The sequence below is a fragment of the Cetorhinus maximus genome, chromosome 1, assembly GCF_964194155.1.
Source record: "Cetorhinus maximus chromosome 1, sCetMax3.hap1.1, whole genome shotgun sequence".
In the NCBI taxonomy this organism is placed as follows: domain Eukaryota; kingdom Metazoa; phylum Chordata; class Chondrichthyes; order Lamniformes; family Cetorhinidae; genus Cetorhinus; species Cetorhinus maximus.
Window position 1 is genome coordinate 43,290,976 of NC_135879.1, and position 16,734 is coordinate 43,307,709.

The following is a 16,734-nucleotide window of genomic DNA, read 5'->3' on the forward strand; positions in this document are numbered from 1 at the left end:
TCCTCTTTAAAATCCCTTCAAGAACTGTGTTAAACTTCTGCACCACAGCCAAAATAATGAGTGGAATTTTACATTTTCTAGGTTTACTATAGAAACATATTCCATATGTTCTGCAGAATACATCATGCTCCTTTGCAGCAATGCAAGATTGCAGACTGTGTTTGGGGGGTTACAGAAACTATGATGTTCGAAAGAAAGCTTGCTTCTGTCAAGAGGTCTGGTGATCATTAATGCCCGAAAGGAAATCTCCAGCTGAAAACATATGCACATTATTGACTTAGCAATAATAATTGTCTTTGCATACCACCACCTTTTCAACTTCAATGTGGTAGTGTATATAAAACTCCAGATTAACTAGTCCTTAAATTGCATGTTATAGGATTTTACCTTTTATAATTAAATTCTCCATCCTTTGCCATTGAATATAAAAATTTAAGTCAATTTTGTTTTGCAAACTATTTGTTCTATACTTACTGATGAATGCATTATACCTTTCAGCTATATTCCTGAAAACAGTAAAACCTTCAATTTACAAAAAGTCTTCTTATTTTTCAGTCAGGATTATTAAGATGGGAGAACATAAGCACTGGAGAACAAATCTATTTTGCAATGTTTGCATCCAGTCAGCATTATCAAGTATTCCCAAGCTAATAACACAGCTGCTTAGAACTTTAATAGGTTTTCCATCCACGGTCGTTGACAGGGCCCTCAACCGTGTCCAGCCCATATCCCGCGCATCCGCCCTCACGCCTTCTCCTCCTTCCCAGAAACATGATAGGGTCCCCCTTGTCCTCACTTATCACCCCACCAGCCTCCGCATTCAAAGGATCATCCTCCGCCATTTCCGCCAACTCCAGCATGATGCCACCACCAAACACATCTTCCCTTCACCCCCCCTGACGGCATTCCGTAGGGATCGTTCCCTCCGGGACACCCTGGTCCACTCCTCCATCACCCCCTACTCCTCAACCCCCACTTATGGCACCTCCCCATGCCCACGCAGAAGATGCAACACCTGCCCCTTCACTTCCTCTCTCCTCACCGTCCAAGGGCCCAAACGCTCCTTTCAAGTGAAGCAGCATTTCACTTGCATTTCCCCTAACTTAGTCTACTGCATTCGTTGCTCCCAATGCAGTCTCCTCTACATTGGAGAGACCAAACGCAAACTGGGCGACCGTTTTGCGGAACACCTGCGGTCTGTCCGCAAGAAAGACCCAAACCTCCCTGTCGCTTGCCATTTTAACACTCCACCCTGTTCTCTTGCCCACATGTCTGTCCTTGGCTTGCTGCATTGTTCCAGTGAAGCCCAACGCAAACTGGAGGAACAGCACCTCATCTTCCGACTAGGCACTTTACAGCCTTCTGGGCTGAATATTGAATTCAACAACTTTAGATCTTAAACTCCCCCTCCCCCCATCCCCACCCGGTTTCTTCCCCCCCCACCCCCCCCACTTTTTTTTCAATAATTTATATAGATTCTTCTTTCCCCACCTATTTCCATTATTTTTAAATCTAAACTAAAACCTTGTTAGTCTTTCCACCCCACCCCCACTAGAGCTGTACTTTGAATATCCTGTCTTCCATTCTTAATTAGCACTTTTCTCAGACAAATGTCACCACCTTCGACACCTCTTTGACCCTTTTGTCTGTGACATCTTTTGATTATCTGCTCATCTCCACAATCACCACACCCTCAATGTGTCTCCCCCCACCTTAAACCAATTTATATTTCTCCCTTCTTCTAACTATGCTTCAGTTCTGCCGAAGGGCCATGAAGGCTCGAAACGTTAACTGATTTCTTCTCCGCCGATGCTGCCAGACCTGCTGAGTTTTTCCAGGTAATTCTGTTTTTGTTTTGGATTTCCAGCATCCGCAGTAGCTTTTAGCTTTTTGTTTTTATATATACCTATCCAGCTTGTTTTCAAAAGAAGTTGGGCCAATAAGTATTAATCCACTCATCTTGGTGTGCATGTGAGATATATAAGTGTCGGGTTGGGTAAGGGGCAGGCAGTTGATCAGCTGCAATCATTGTTTATAAGCATCCCCTTATATACCAACATTATTCATATGCTTCAGCATTTTAAATACCTAGATCATGTGTTCTTTTAACCCCAATGTACAGTCATAATTGCTTTTTAAAGGAAAGGTGTGTAAAATATTCTATATATGGCATTACCAGGACCAGAGTTAAAATTACTTTTTTTAAAACATGTTGCAATTAAATTCTTGGTGAGGTACTGAGGATTCAACTTGCCTAGCTGATGATAACTCAGTGGATAGTTATGATGCCCAAATGCTCTTCCTCCTTCACCTTTGTTACATTTAAAAAGATGTTCAATGCTGATGCAGGAGATATCAAAGTCAGTGACAAATGTGCTGAAAATAATCTGATAGCATGGATACAAAAGAACATAAGAAATATGAACAGCAATAGGCCATTCAGCCCCGCAAGCCTGCTCCGCCATGCAACACAACCATGGCTGATTGTGCAGCCTTAACTCCACTTTCCTGCCTGCCCCCATAACCCTCGACTTCAGTAGCAATCAAAAATCTGTCTAACTCAGCCTTGAATATATTCAACAAACCAGCGTCCACTGCTCGCTGGTGAAGAGAATTCCAAAGGCTAATGATTCTCAGAGAAAAAAATTTCTCATCTCAGTCTTAAATAAAGAATCTCTTATTTTTTTTAAACTGTGCCCCCGAGTTTGAGATTCCACCATGACAGGAAACATCCTCTCAGCACCTACTCCCTCAGAATATTTTATGTTTCAATAAGATCACCTCTCAATCTTCAAAACTCCAATGAGTATAGGTCCAACCTGCTAAAACTCTCCTCATAAGACAACCCCCTCATCCCCAGGAACCAGCCTAGTGAATGTTCTCTGAACTGCGTCCAATGCAAGAATGTCGCTCCTTAACTAAGTACTGTACACAGTACTCCAGGTGTGTTCTCACCTAGTACAATTCTAGAAAGACTTCCCTGTTTTTAAACTCTACCCCCCCCTTTCAATAAAGGCCAACATTCCCTTTGCCTTCTTAATTACTTGCTGGTGATTCATGAACAAGGACACTCCGATCCCTTTGTACTGCAGCATTCTATAGTCACTCTCCATTTACATAATATTATGCTGGACACCTCATATTTTCCCACATTATACTCCATCTGCCAAATTTCTGCCCACTCACTGAACCCATCTATAACCTTTTGCAGTCAGTCCCTTCATCCAAGTCATTAAAATGGATCGTAAATAGTTGAGGGCCCAGCATTGATGCCTGTGGCACATCACTAGTTACGGTTTGCCATCCTGAAAATGACCCATTTAATCCCGACTCTGTTTCCTAATAGTTAGCCAGTCCTCTATCCATGTTAATATATCACCCCCAACAACACAAGCCCTTACTTTGTGTAGTGAACTTTTTCATGGCACCTCACCAAATGCCTTTTGGAAATCCAATATACACTACATCTACTGGCTCCCCTTTATCCAACCTGCTTGTTACAGCCTCAAAGAACTCTAAAAAAATTTGTCAAACATGATCTCCCTTTCACAAAACCATGGTATGATAGAAAATCATAATACTAAATGTCCTGCTACTAGCTCTTTAATAATGGATCCTAACATTTTCCTAATGACAGGCATTAGGTTACCTTGCCTAATAGTTTCCTGCTTTCTGTCTCTCTCTTTTTGAACAGAGGTGTTACATTTGTCGTTTTCAGAACCTTTCCAGAATCTAGGGGATTTTGGAAGATTACAATCAATGCATCCACCATCTCTGCAGCCACTTCTCTTAAGACCCTTGAATGCAGGCCATCAGATCCAGGGGACTTGTCAGCCTTTGGTTCAATTAGTTTACTTCGTACTTTTTCTGTAGTGATCATGATTGCTTTATGTTCCTCCCTCCCTTTTAATTTTCTACTATTCAGCAGGTTGACAAGCTTGCACTGTTGGAGTACGCAAGCCTCATTCAAGCGTTTAAAAAATGTAAATTAACCAGCATTTCCTGCTGGTTTGCTCCATCATCGCTATGCGCCTGAACAAAACAGGTAACTACAAACAAATCTTTTAGTCTTTAGAACTTGGCTGTATGTCCCTTGCTATTGCAAGTGGCATTGGAGTAGGGTTTTGTTGAATGTTCAATTAGTTGTTTTTGTAATCACTCTTTCAGCTAGCACTGCATACCATCTACCATTCAACTCAACTCAAAGGAGGTTTCCTCTGAAAAAGCCCCTGCTTCACATGATGGATAAACCTGTGGGAATGCTTCTTGTCCTAAAGGAACCTAAGTACAAGGGGAAATGGACAGTAACAATCAGAGGAAGGTATGTCTGGAGGTACACATCCATTATCCAGGGTACATCAGAGATGTTCCTTCTCACATATGCTTTACTAAATATTTTGCTGTACAAATACCAAAGTAATCACAAAATGCTGAAAACTGAAAGAATATTTGTGCAGCAACAGACATGCACGCAACCTTCGTGAATGTCAGTAAGTGACTATGCATCATCCATTTAAGATATATAATAAATTGAGATCTTAGTACCCTTAACAAAACTTGGCTTTGTGCAATGCATTTTAAAATGGGAGGTATAAGTGTCCATGAGATGCAAGAAAGAGCTGTATAAGTGTGAGAGAGCTTTGCACACAAGCACAATAAGTATGGAGCAGGTTGGTAGGCACATTTTGTGATGTGCAACGTTGGACCATCTACCTAATGATTAGTGTTGTTGTCAGTTAATCTTGTCTTTTCAGATTCTTTAAAATATTTTATTTTGCATCTGCTGCAGACTCTGTAGGTATTATACACAACCCTGAGCCTGGTTGCCACGTGCCATCATCAGGAATGATGCTGTCCTCTGGGTGTCCTGAAGTAGCAAACAGTTGAACCCTCCTCAAAAAGTGCTGTTCCTGGCATGACCTCCTGCATCAGGCATACCTAAAAAATGAGGCATCAACTTGGTGAAGCTACAACTCAGGACTACTTATGTGCCAAACAGCGTAAGCAGCATGCAATAGACAGAGCTAAGCGATCCCACAACCAACAGATCAGATCTAAACTCTGCAGTCCTGCCACATCCAGTCATGAATGGTGGTGGACAATTGAACAACTCACTGGAAGTGGCAGCGGCTCCACAAATATCCCCATCCTCAATGGATGGGGGAGCTCAACACATCAGTGCAAAAGATAAGGCTGACGTATTTGCAAAAATCTTCAGCCAGACATGCTGAGTGGATGATCCCTCCTGTCCTCCTCCAGAGGTCCCCAGCATCACGGATGCCAGTCTTCAGCCAATTCGATTTACTCCACAAGATATTAAGAAACAGCTGAAGGCACTGAATACTGCAAAGGCAATGGGCCCTAACAATATTCGGCAATAGTGTTGAATGCCTGTACTCCAGAACTTGCCACACCTCTAGCCAAGTTGTTTCAGTGCAGCTGCAACACTGACATCTACCCGGCATTGTGGAAAATTGCCCAGGTATGTCCCTTCCACAAAAAGAGTACAAATCCAACCCAGCCAAATACCACCCTATCAGTCTACTCTCCATCATCAGCGAGTGATGGAAGGGGTCATCAACAGTACTATCAAGCTGCACTTGCTTAGAAATAACCAGCTCACTGACACTCAGTTTGGGTTCCACCAGGAATACTCAGCTGTTGACATCATTGCAGCCTTGGTTCAAAAATGGACAAAAGACCTGAACTCCAGAGGTGAGATGAGAGTGACTGCCCTTGACATCTAGGCAGCATTTGACCGAGTATGGCATCAAGGAACCCTAACAAAAACTGGAATCAATGAGAATCAGGGGAAAACTTTCTACTGTTTAGAGTCATATCTAGCACAAAGGAAGATGGCTGTGGTTGTTGGAGGTCAATCATCTCAGTTCCAGGACATCACTGCAAGTGTTCCTCAAGGTAATGTCCTCGGCCCAGCCATCTTCAGCTGCTTCATCGATGTTCACTGATGACTGCACAATATTCAGCACCATTTGCGACTCCACAGGTACTGAAGCAGTCCATGTCCAAATGCAGCAAGACCTGGACAATATTCAGGCTCGGGCTGACAAGTGACAAGTAACATTCATGCCACACAAGTGCCAGGCAATGATCATCGCCAAAAAGAGAGAATCTAACCACCACCCATTACCATCGCTGAATCCCCCACTATCAACATCCTGAAGGTCACCACTGACCAGAAACTGAACTGGACGAGCCAAAAAAATACTGCGGCTACAAGAACAGGTCAGGGCTAGAAATCCTGCAGCAAGTAACTTACCTCCTGACTTCCCAAAGCCTGTCCACCATCTACAAGGCACAAGTCAGGAATGTGATGGAATACTCCCCACTTGCCTGGGTGAGTGCAACTCCAACAACATTCAAGAAGCTCAACATCATCCAGGACAAAGCAGTCCGCTTGATTGGCACCCCATCCACAAACATTCACTCCCTCCTCCACCGATGCACAGTGGCAGCAGTGTGTACCATCTACAGGAACCCACCAAGGCTCCTTAGACAGCACCTTCCAAACCCATGACCATTACCATCTAGAAGGACAAAGGCAGCAGACACATGGGAACACCACCACCTGCAAGTTCCTCTCCAAACCACACACAACCCTGACTTGGAAATGTATCGCTGTTCCTTCACTGTCGCTGGGTCAAAATCCTGGAACTCCCTCCCTAACAGCACTGTGGTGTACCTACACCACATGGATCACAGCAATTCAAGAAGCAGCTCACCACCACATTCTCAAGGGCAATTAGGGATGGGCAATAAATGCTGACCCAGCCAGCGACACCCAGAATCCATGAATGAAAATAAAAAAACCTACTTCAAACAGCTGCATATGCATCTTGTTGGTCATCACGTGGGGTCAGTTGCTACACATACACCAATACTTGTACATAGGATGTTTTGTACCTCCACACTGGGTTTTTCATTTAATTTACACCTTCTCCACATCCAACAACCCTGAAAAAAGCTAACATAACTAAAAATTAATTTTGAAGCTTTATAAAAGATGAAGCAATACATCTGTCCTCGAAAGCAGACACTTATCTTTAAATGTGTCCATCCTTTTAATTTGGTCAGGTCAGATTTTCTGCTTCCTCTGTTACAGAGTTCAATCCCATGAATGAACATTGATCCCAAGGCAGCAATGGTGACCGTGGAGTGGAGATTCTTGTAGGACATTCCTGGGAACGGCTCCATGCCCCTTTGATCTGCATGTGCAAGTTTTTATTTCTGTGATTTGAGCTGCACATCCTAAGAAACAATCACTGAAAAAATCATCGTTATCTAGCTGCCCCCCTCCTGCTCTGACAGCTCTCCCATACCCAACACTCCCACCACTCTAACAGCTCTCCCCCTACCCCACTCTCTCTCCCCCCAACACCTCACTCTGACTCTGAGCAATTTTGAAGCGTTGAAATGGGGTTAGGGTTGGAAACGGGATCACACAAGGAAAAGGTTTGGGAAGCACTGCTCTATTAGGCTTGCCCAATGATTAAGGTCAGAGTTGCCCAGTCAGCCATGAAGGGTTATATAAATCAGCAGATGATGGAAAATTGAGGGCAGTTAGCTTACTGCAGTGTTGGCAAGCTTTGTTCCAGCAATGCAGCAGAAAAACCTAAATAGCAGAAAATCTCCCTTAAAAGGCATCTTCCAAACGTCCAACACAAGACAAACCATTTTAAATTTTAAAACAAAGGTTTGCACTTTTATGACCATAAACATGTAGTTTAATATAACCTACCTTAAGAGAAAATTACTTAGAAACATCAGGGCTGCACATGGTATTCCCTTCCCACAAAAAAAAGTATGAATTAAACCTACTTTGCAGTAGGATGCATGTATTAATTTTACTAATCTAAAAATTAATTAAGTTTTATACAAGTAATTATTTAACCATCACTGGAGCTGACAATCAAATACCATTTTGGTAGCAAGGTCATGTTTCTATAATTTTTTTTATTCGTTCATGGGATGTGGATGTCGCTGGCTGGGCCAGCATTTATTACCCATCCCTATTTGCCCTTGAGAAAATCAACTTAAAAATAAATCTATACAATGTCACATTGCAGGTAACTATCCATCATATAACCAATGGAAGTTGGATATTATTAATGCTCACATATTCAGGGCTGAGTGACATAAAATCAAGCAGCTGTTGTTGATGTTCTGTATAAAGAGGTTTAATGTGTCCACGCTATAACATAATTGCAATGCCACTGTTGTTCTATGTGTTATGGTGATTTGTGCTGCTCATGAGGAGGTACTCATACTCCCTAAGAACTGCTTAACCCATGTTTGCTAGCTGTCTAAAGACCAATTAGTGATCATCCTCCTTAAGAAAGAGATTGAGTCAAGGTAGCCCCAAAATTACATGCCTGGTTACAGAAGTTCACAACCAAGTCAACCCACTGTGACAGACTAGATTAGCTAATATCCAAATCAAAAAGGTTACAATATTCCTGGAAAACATTGATTATGGGCCAACTAACCCAACTCCTTAACAGAACCTGTTGCCTTGCTATGGTGTCTGGGATTCTTCCGAGTCCACTAAGGTAATAGGTAGACTTCTCACAACTGCACAGGCAATGAAAAGTTCCATATGAGTAAGCATCAAATTATAGCCTGGTTAAACTCCAGCAGCACACCAGAAACACGTGAGGCTCCCAGTGTTGCTTCTCTCCAACCTGTGTCTAAGATCTGTGCTTAGTTAAATAAGATATATCCCTACATGGAGAGTGAGTGTGCACACTGTCAATTGAAACTGCACAGTTGTAGATTTCATGATGGTCGATTTGAGCCCTTTGAACATGATGAATTTCGGAGTGTGCCAAATGCCTAGTTGAGCAAAACACGAATAAGTGAAAAAGTTCCCTCAAAACAAGTAAAGTTTATGTTCCATCCAATGAACTACCCACATAATTATCAGATTGATTTATTTATTCTAATTATCATGTATATAATTAAATATTAGTATATAATTATACACCATATTGAACCATTAAACTTACAACTGTAATCAAAAAAGAAATAAAGCATTCCCAAAATGCAATAGAACCCGATTTTGCCAAAATGATGTTTTACATCTATCACCTCGCAATTAAAATCACATACAAAAGTCAGATATATATCAGTTGCGTTAACTCAAAGTTAAAAACATCAACATTTTTTTAAAAATGACAATCTTTACTGTTTATATTTTGATTTTATAAATATTGTACTAACACGCCCCATGATAATGTAATTACAGGGGAAGTGAACAATCCAATTTGTTTCAAAATTCTAATTCAAATAAGGCATCATTCTTGGAATATGATCAATATTATTTGTTTTGAATGCATCTTCAGGAATCATTTGTCCTTCAGGTGATGTCAGTAGCCAAAACTGGCTTTAAAAAACCCGAGAACAATTATGGGAGGAGGAGGAGCAGGCGCTCAAACATTTTTTTAAATCCATGTCGAAAGACAATACAATTTACATAAATTCTATTTCAATCAAAACAGGAAAAGGATTAAAAAAGCTGAATATTATCAGCATCATAAAAAGGCATTGATTTAAGTGTGTGCTCAGGACATCAATATATTGGTATACATTTTGTATCTAACACATATACATTTTTAGCATAATGAATCTGGCAGCTCACTGAAAAGTTGATTACACTGTATTCCTTGCAAAGTGTCACTACAGTTTCACAATATGAACAACCTTAAAGAGGGCATTATTCAGCAATTTGTACAGCAAGTACAGTCCTACCATTTGCGACTTCCTTGCTCGCGGTGTCACTTACCCGCGCTTTGTACTTTGTACACAGCATCGCGTGAGCAATGTTTGTTCTCTCTCTCTCTCTCTCTCTCTCTCTCTCTCTCTCTCTCTCTCTCTTGTCCCCGGGGAGACGGCAGCCATGATGGAGCAGACACTGGAATGGTTACAGCTGAAGTGCAGCCCAAACAAAAGGGATTAACCCAGAAATGTCTGAATTGCTGGGTCCAGAGCTACAATAACAGCTCTATTCAGGCAGTGGCATAGTGGTTTTGTCACCAGACTGGTAATTCAGAGACCCAGGGTAATGCTCTGGGGACCTGGGTTCGAATCCCACCATGGCAGATGGTAGAACTTGAATTCAATAAACACCTAGCATTAAAAGTCTAATGATCGCCATGAAACCATTGTCAATTGTCGTAAAATCCCATCTGGTTCACTAATGTCCTTTAAGGAAGGAAATCTGCTGTCCTTACCTGGTCTGGCCTACATGTGACTCCAGGCCCACAATAATGTAGTTGACTCTTAAAAATGCCCTCTGAATTGCTGGCCTAGCCAGTGACACCCACATCCAATGAACAAATATTTAAAAATTAAATATTCATCGATATATTGCTCAGAGGTTCCCCCCATCTGTCATATACAGATACTGCACCACAATTTTGCTAGAGTCCAGTACTGCTCTCACATGACTGGAACCTATCTAATTGAGTCTCATTCAAAAACACGTTCCCCATTCACGATTTTGTCTTTTGCGAGATTTTGTGGGAACGTAACCCTGCAAGTGGTAGGACTTTACTGTATATAAAAATTGTTCCATACAAAATGCAAAATACTCTATTTGATTTGAAATTATTTCTGCAACCTTCAAATAAACAAAATAATGAATTAACAGCAATTTACCAAGATGGATTTTACATTTTATTTTTTGACAAAATCATGCACTAGTGGGATCAGACGGATATCTGGCATCCAAATTGATTAGAAGTATCAACACTTAGTAAAAGCATTGCTGTTGTATTTTGCTTTTGTCAGCTATGTTTATTTTCAGAAGATCTGATGCCTTTCAGATTACAAACTGAAATCAGAAGATTCCAACTGTATCAAAGCACAAGAGTAAAAAGGGTGGATTATCAAAATATTCCATATCATAGCCTATCTAATCAATTTTAAGATACTAGTCATCTCCTATGGCACTGCACTTCGGAAATCAAGATAAAGAGTAGGCCAAACAAAGGGAAGTTGGAGGATTGGAGATAATTATATCAGGGTCCACAGATGTAGTGGCAGATAGTGGCCACTATAAAGTCTCACAATCTCTCCTTACTTTTTATATAATACTTTACATCATATAACTTTATGTCACATAAATCAAAGTTAAAAAGGAAAACATGCAAACTTTTAGGAAGCACAGAAGTAAAGTCCATTGAAGCATTGAAGTTTCTTTTCAGTACAGGATGAGGAACTGAGAAATACAAAACAATCACTACAGTGACAATCACTCCAATTGGCAGGAGGCAGCACATCCTCTAACTTTTTTTTCCACAGTATTCTGGCAATTTGTTTAATGCATGACCCTTTAATTTTTTTTTGCAGTGTCATGCATGCAAAAAAAATTAAAGGAATCGACTCATGCGCAGTCTGCATGGAAATTTTTGGGTTACTGCGCAGCCACACAGCTTAGAACTGGAGGGGGGATCTAATTACACTGCAACAGGTTCACATAGGCAGTTTCCATTATAAACATTGGAATTTATAATGAAAAGTTGCCAGGAAGTGTGTGCAGATGCAAAGTTTCATGTGATATAAAAATAGTTTTGATCTCCTTAGTTTCAATAAAATTATCTATTAATAGTTCTAGTACTGTACAGAAGTTACATATGCCATCTTCAGTCAGTGATATTATGCTATCATAAATTAATCTTATATTATGATTCATAGGCATTTAATATTTTACAGTCAAAACAATTAAAGATTGAGGCTACTGTAAATCTTTTTCTAACTTCACCTTGTCACATAACAATAGGTTTTCAACAATTATCCCCATATGGTCACCCTATTAAAATATTTTTGCACATGCTGTCCATCAGCTATCCTACCACCATTCAAATCTTCTTGTAAATACATTTGCCCTAAACAGAATGCTACCAGCTTAATCAAGTGAAATGTCTTCAAGTGACACGCTATATTTATGTTAAAGTAATGGTTTGGGTGTTAACGATCTTGTAAAGATTCAGTGACATTTTTCATTGGATTAATAACCTTTAGCAAAGCATAATTCATGAAAAGGGGGTTTTAAGATATTCCCAGAGGCGGCCTTATAACTGGACAAGTAAATTTGTCAGATGCTCCTTCCATGTTCACAAGTCCATGCATGTATTAAAAAACTGCACAATCAACAAAGCACTGACAAATAGCCTAACACCAATACACCATAAGGAAATTATAAAACTGGCTCTTAATCTTATATGGCATTTCTCTAGACAAAGTAGCGAGTGTCATACATTAAATATAGGAGTGTAAAATTATTAAAAGCTTCAGTATATACATAACATATCTAACAAAATCTGAACTATAAATATTGTTCCTGTCAAACTATTGCTCAAGTTTAGACCTCAGACCACAAATACCTACACACTTAGTTTGATTAATTTCAATCTCCCACAGTTAAAGCACTAAGAATAGAAAAGATTTTGTAAAGGTTTTAGGTAACATTCATAGTTACAAGTAAGGAAAATACATATGGACTGATGAAAAGCCTTCCTACCGCCAACAAAAAATAGAGCTGATAGAAAATGAGTATTCTTTCGTTATCATACAAGACCCTGCCGAACAAATCAGGGCAAAATTTCACCCTGCATTCTCGGCCCTCTATTTCAAACCGAATACATGCAGCTTCAATAACTAGCAATACGACATTATATTTAACATTACATTGACGATTCAATTGCTTTAAAAACCTCTAGACAAGGCAGGTAAACTTGGGTTACCAAAACATGCGATTTAGAGCAAATAAAAAATCACATTATTCATGAGATTAGTTTGAATGACAAACGTGAAGAAGCACAGGTGCATTTTTGTTTCTTATGTGATGCTGTTACTGACCCCTGGTCCCAAATTCCATAAAGCTGCCGTTAAAAATCAGAGGCAATGTTAAAAATTCATCATCATAAATGGCAAATTAAGTCTGGTATTTCTTGGCATTCGAAAGTGAACAGGTCAGAAAAACAGATTTTAAAAAGTGTATGTTAAAAAAAAAACATTTTACGTGAGCTGGAAAAACACTTTGGAATCTTCCCCCCTTCTCCCCTCCCCGCTGTACAAAGACAGAGCAACATGGGGGCAAGGAAGCATTTTTGAGAAACTATTTCCTCGGCTTGAATCTCAGATCACAAAGAGATACGCCAGGAAAATGGAAAGCAATTAAAATATATCGACTATACTTCTGGAGAGTGATTGATTTTCTTTTATATCGCATATTCGAGTTGGAAAGAGTCCCACCTGCCTGTCACTAGAGTCGGACAATATGGGCTGGCGGCGCCCATCAGATGTGAGTCGCATTCCCATCATTAACAGGACCAACACTTGGGTTTATTTACCCACCACCCTTACCTGTTGCGTCCTTTCGGCCGGGTTCTTCATGACCGCCTGTCTGAAGCTGTTATCCACATAAGACGCCATGGCCCCGACTGCCGCCCAGTCCGGGCCTGCCCGGCTCCCGGTTCTGTAAAATCTGGGGCCTCGGGCCGGTTCTCGCCTCCCTCCGCGGCTGCGCTGCCTTGGAAATCCTCGGAGGGAAGGCACCTGGGATTGTCTGCACTCGCCCGCTCCCAGCTCAGGCCCGAGCCCAGCCTCAGTCAACTCGCGCGACCGCAGCGACGTCACCGCGATCAGAAGCTTCTCTCGGCTTCTGGAATGCGAACGCCAGCCCGGCGCTGCCCTGGCAACCGCCACTGTCCGCACGGCGCCAGCCGCTCCCGCTCAGCACAAAGCACCGGCTCTCCGCAGCAGTCGCCAACCCTATCCGGCTCCCTGGGATCCTTCATAATCCATCAAATTCTATTTAAAAAAAAAACTTCGTTTCGCTGTCTTGTCCTCGACAGTTTCTGGAATAATCCGGCAAACAACAGCGGGTACTTTCTAAATATCTGTTTTTAAGTAGTACAAACAAAGCGCCTGTCTAACACCGGTGTCAAATTATCTCGTTTTTTTGTTTAATTTCAATCGGATATGAACGATCTGAACTGGGCGCTTTGTTTCATCACAAACTGAAAATCTCCTGGAGACAGAAGAGGAGGGGAAATAAAAACTCCTGACAAAAACTAAACTCGCGAAAAACTCACCCAGAAACTCTCTACCGCCTCCTCATTCAGATCATCCAGAGAGAAAAATCTAAATCTAATTCGTTGTCTCCTCCCAAAGCAGCCAAAGGGCAAAAAGAAAAAAATAAAACACATGCCATAGAGATGAGAGGATATATCACGAGGTGCTATGGTGTGACTTTATCTAACCATGGAAAAGTTAAAATAAAAAGCGCAAAAGTTGGACGGCTGAAAAGAGAAAAGACTCGTCAATGTTTCTCATCAAAGGTTAATCTGAAGATTTAACATGTCTTTTATCTAAACTGACCTGTGTATTTCAACATTTTCTATTTGATAATGAGGTCTACATACTTTAACAAAACGTTAAAACTGTATATTTTCAAAATATACTAAATCAAATTGTAAGTGAATTGTAAGATTCATAAATGATAGAAGGAAAAAGAGAAGTGGGTGTTGCAGTGTTGATTAAGGATGATACTAGAAACCATACATCAGATGGTTTCGGACTGAATCTATTCGGTTTTAATTGAGGAATAGAGGCCGAGCTGTTGCATTGTTGGGAGTTTTTTAAATGGAGCTCCAAACAGTGAAAAGGAGATATGAGCAAATTTTGTGGAAGATTTTTTAAAAGTTCTATGACACATTTTCTTTTACTTTTCTCTGTCTCTTTTTTCCCCTCTCAATCCATTTTTTCTTTCCATCTCTTAGTTTTGTTTTCTGTATCTGATTTGACATTGAGTTCAACATTCTAACTGCCATTTCCTGGTTCAAACTCTGCTTTGCTTATTGACGATTCTTCAACCTCGTTGGTTGAGGAGATACATGGTTGTTTGCTCAGCTTCCAGATACTCTGTCGAGGATGCTGCACCTTTTGGCTCTTTTAATGTAACCATATGTTCCAGTGCAAAATCCCATAGAACATCTATGGCAACTGAAGAGTAGCTGCTGCCATTCCTTCACCACTGACTGTAAAATCTGGCCCAATGTATCATTGCATTGCAATCAAAATTCTATATCATTTCCTACCCCAATTTGTTCCTTTAACAGAAACTGAAAGCTGTGAAGCTGCTTACTTTCCTCAGTCTTTGTACAATCTATAGCAACATCAAGCTTTGCGTATTAGTGGGCCACAATAAGTAAAATATGATATCCAATTTTGTACCTCTTAGGCAGCTAAAAAAAAATGCAAGGCCATTAACTGACTCCATGTAGCATGCCCTAAGAGTGTGTTGGCGATCATGGACTTCCATGCGTTGGTCCATGCTTATGCTCGGCAAAGTGCTACAGTGGTTTGCCATTGTCCTCTGCAGGTTCTGGCTGACCAGGAGACTCTCCTGCTCTTACTGCTTGTCATATTGGAAAGATTGGTAGGCAGGGGTTGGGAAGGTGGGGTGGGGTGGGGGTGTCTGGTTAGGGACCAATAATGTTTTGTTTGAAATAGATAAAGGTTGAGATTCAAGACACCTGCTTTTGGAATAAAGCCACAAGATTCATGGGTTTTGAACAAACAAAAGCAAAATTTACTAAACAAGTCTAGAAAAATAAAACAATTTACAATATGTATCGTATACTCTAACATTCAGGGTAACTATGAGGTGTGTGTGAATTTACAAACTATGGTTGACCACTCCACAGTACAGAGTAAATGACAGACACAACTAAGACAGAGTCTATGGAATTTTCAAGAAATCACTCAAACGTTAGTCCCACTGAGTCAACCAATCTCACTGAAACTTTGTCTTTCTCACAAGAGTTTCCAATTTCCTTCTTTGAAGATCATGCCTTGGAATTCTCTCCAAATAACACTCCCTTTAACAATAGCCCACCTCGCAGTGTTTCAATCTCGCCTTCTGAGATTCCTCTTCCTGGATTCACGAGTGACTGAACACAAGCTCACAAGCACACTTTCAGAGCTATGGACATGCCAAACAGAACACCACTGCTCCAAAGGGGTACCTTTGCCCCAACGGCCCACAATACAGGCTTAGTCTTCTAACTGCATCTATTTCTTTAATTCAGATCCTATTTCTTTGCTCCCTTCTTTTAACTTACTTAACAGGGCTTATTCCTGTTCCTGTCTGTGACACTTCTTGGCTAGCAGACTATCTCAAACTGACTTCTGAGGAGAATTGTTCACTGACCCTTGAACTGATCTGGGGGCCCTATCAAATTGCTCCCAGAGGGACGGTCCCACCCTTGTTACTAGGTGGGAACCAATGTAACAGCATTGAAACATACTGTCCCTATATCCATAGACTGTGAATTTAACACCCAGGGACACACGGATCAATGAACTCATAATACTGTACATCTAACACTAAAAAAGTATTTCCTAAGATAAGTTCAGACTTAAGTTAAAAATTAATTTATCTAATCCTCACTGGACACAGAAGAAGTGTCAGAGAACTAGTGGGCCACTATTCAAGAAAGGGGAGAAGGGTAAATCAAGAAACTACAGCCCAGTCACTCCAAAATCAGTGATGGGCATGTTACTGGAACACATTTTTAGGGAAAAAATTACTTTCATTTGGAAAGGTATGGATGAATCAAGGGCAGCCAGCATGGATTTGTGAGAGGTAAATCATGACCGACTACATAAGAACTAGGAGCAGGAGTAGGCAATTCAGCCCCTCATTGT

The 16,734-nt window shown here is 40.8% G+C and overlaps 1 protein-coding gene across 4 annotated transcripts in view; it reads right to left on the minus strand.

Annotated features, from left to right (window-relative positions):
• The window catches only part of rapgef2b (Rap guanine nucleotide exchange factor 2b), a 534,998-nt gene extending 520,944 nt beyond the window's left edge, over positions 1-14,054 (minus strand). For all 4 annotated transcript variants that reach the window (XM_078540424.1, XM_078540432.1, XM_078540414.1 and 1 more), the window contains exon 1: positions 13,387-14,054. In XM_078540424.1, the coding sequence (XP_078396550.1) occupies positions 13,387-13,455 (69 nt within the window). In that variant the 5' untranslated portion in view covers positions 13,456-14,054. The remainder of the gene's footprint in view (positions 1-13,386) is intronic.
• Positions 14,055-16,734: the final 2,680 nt, after the last annotated feature.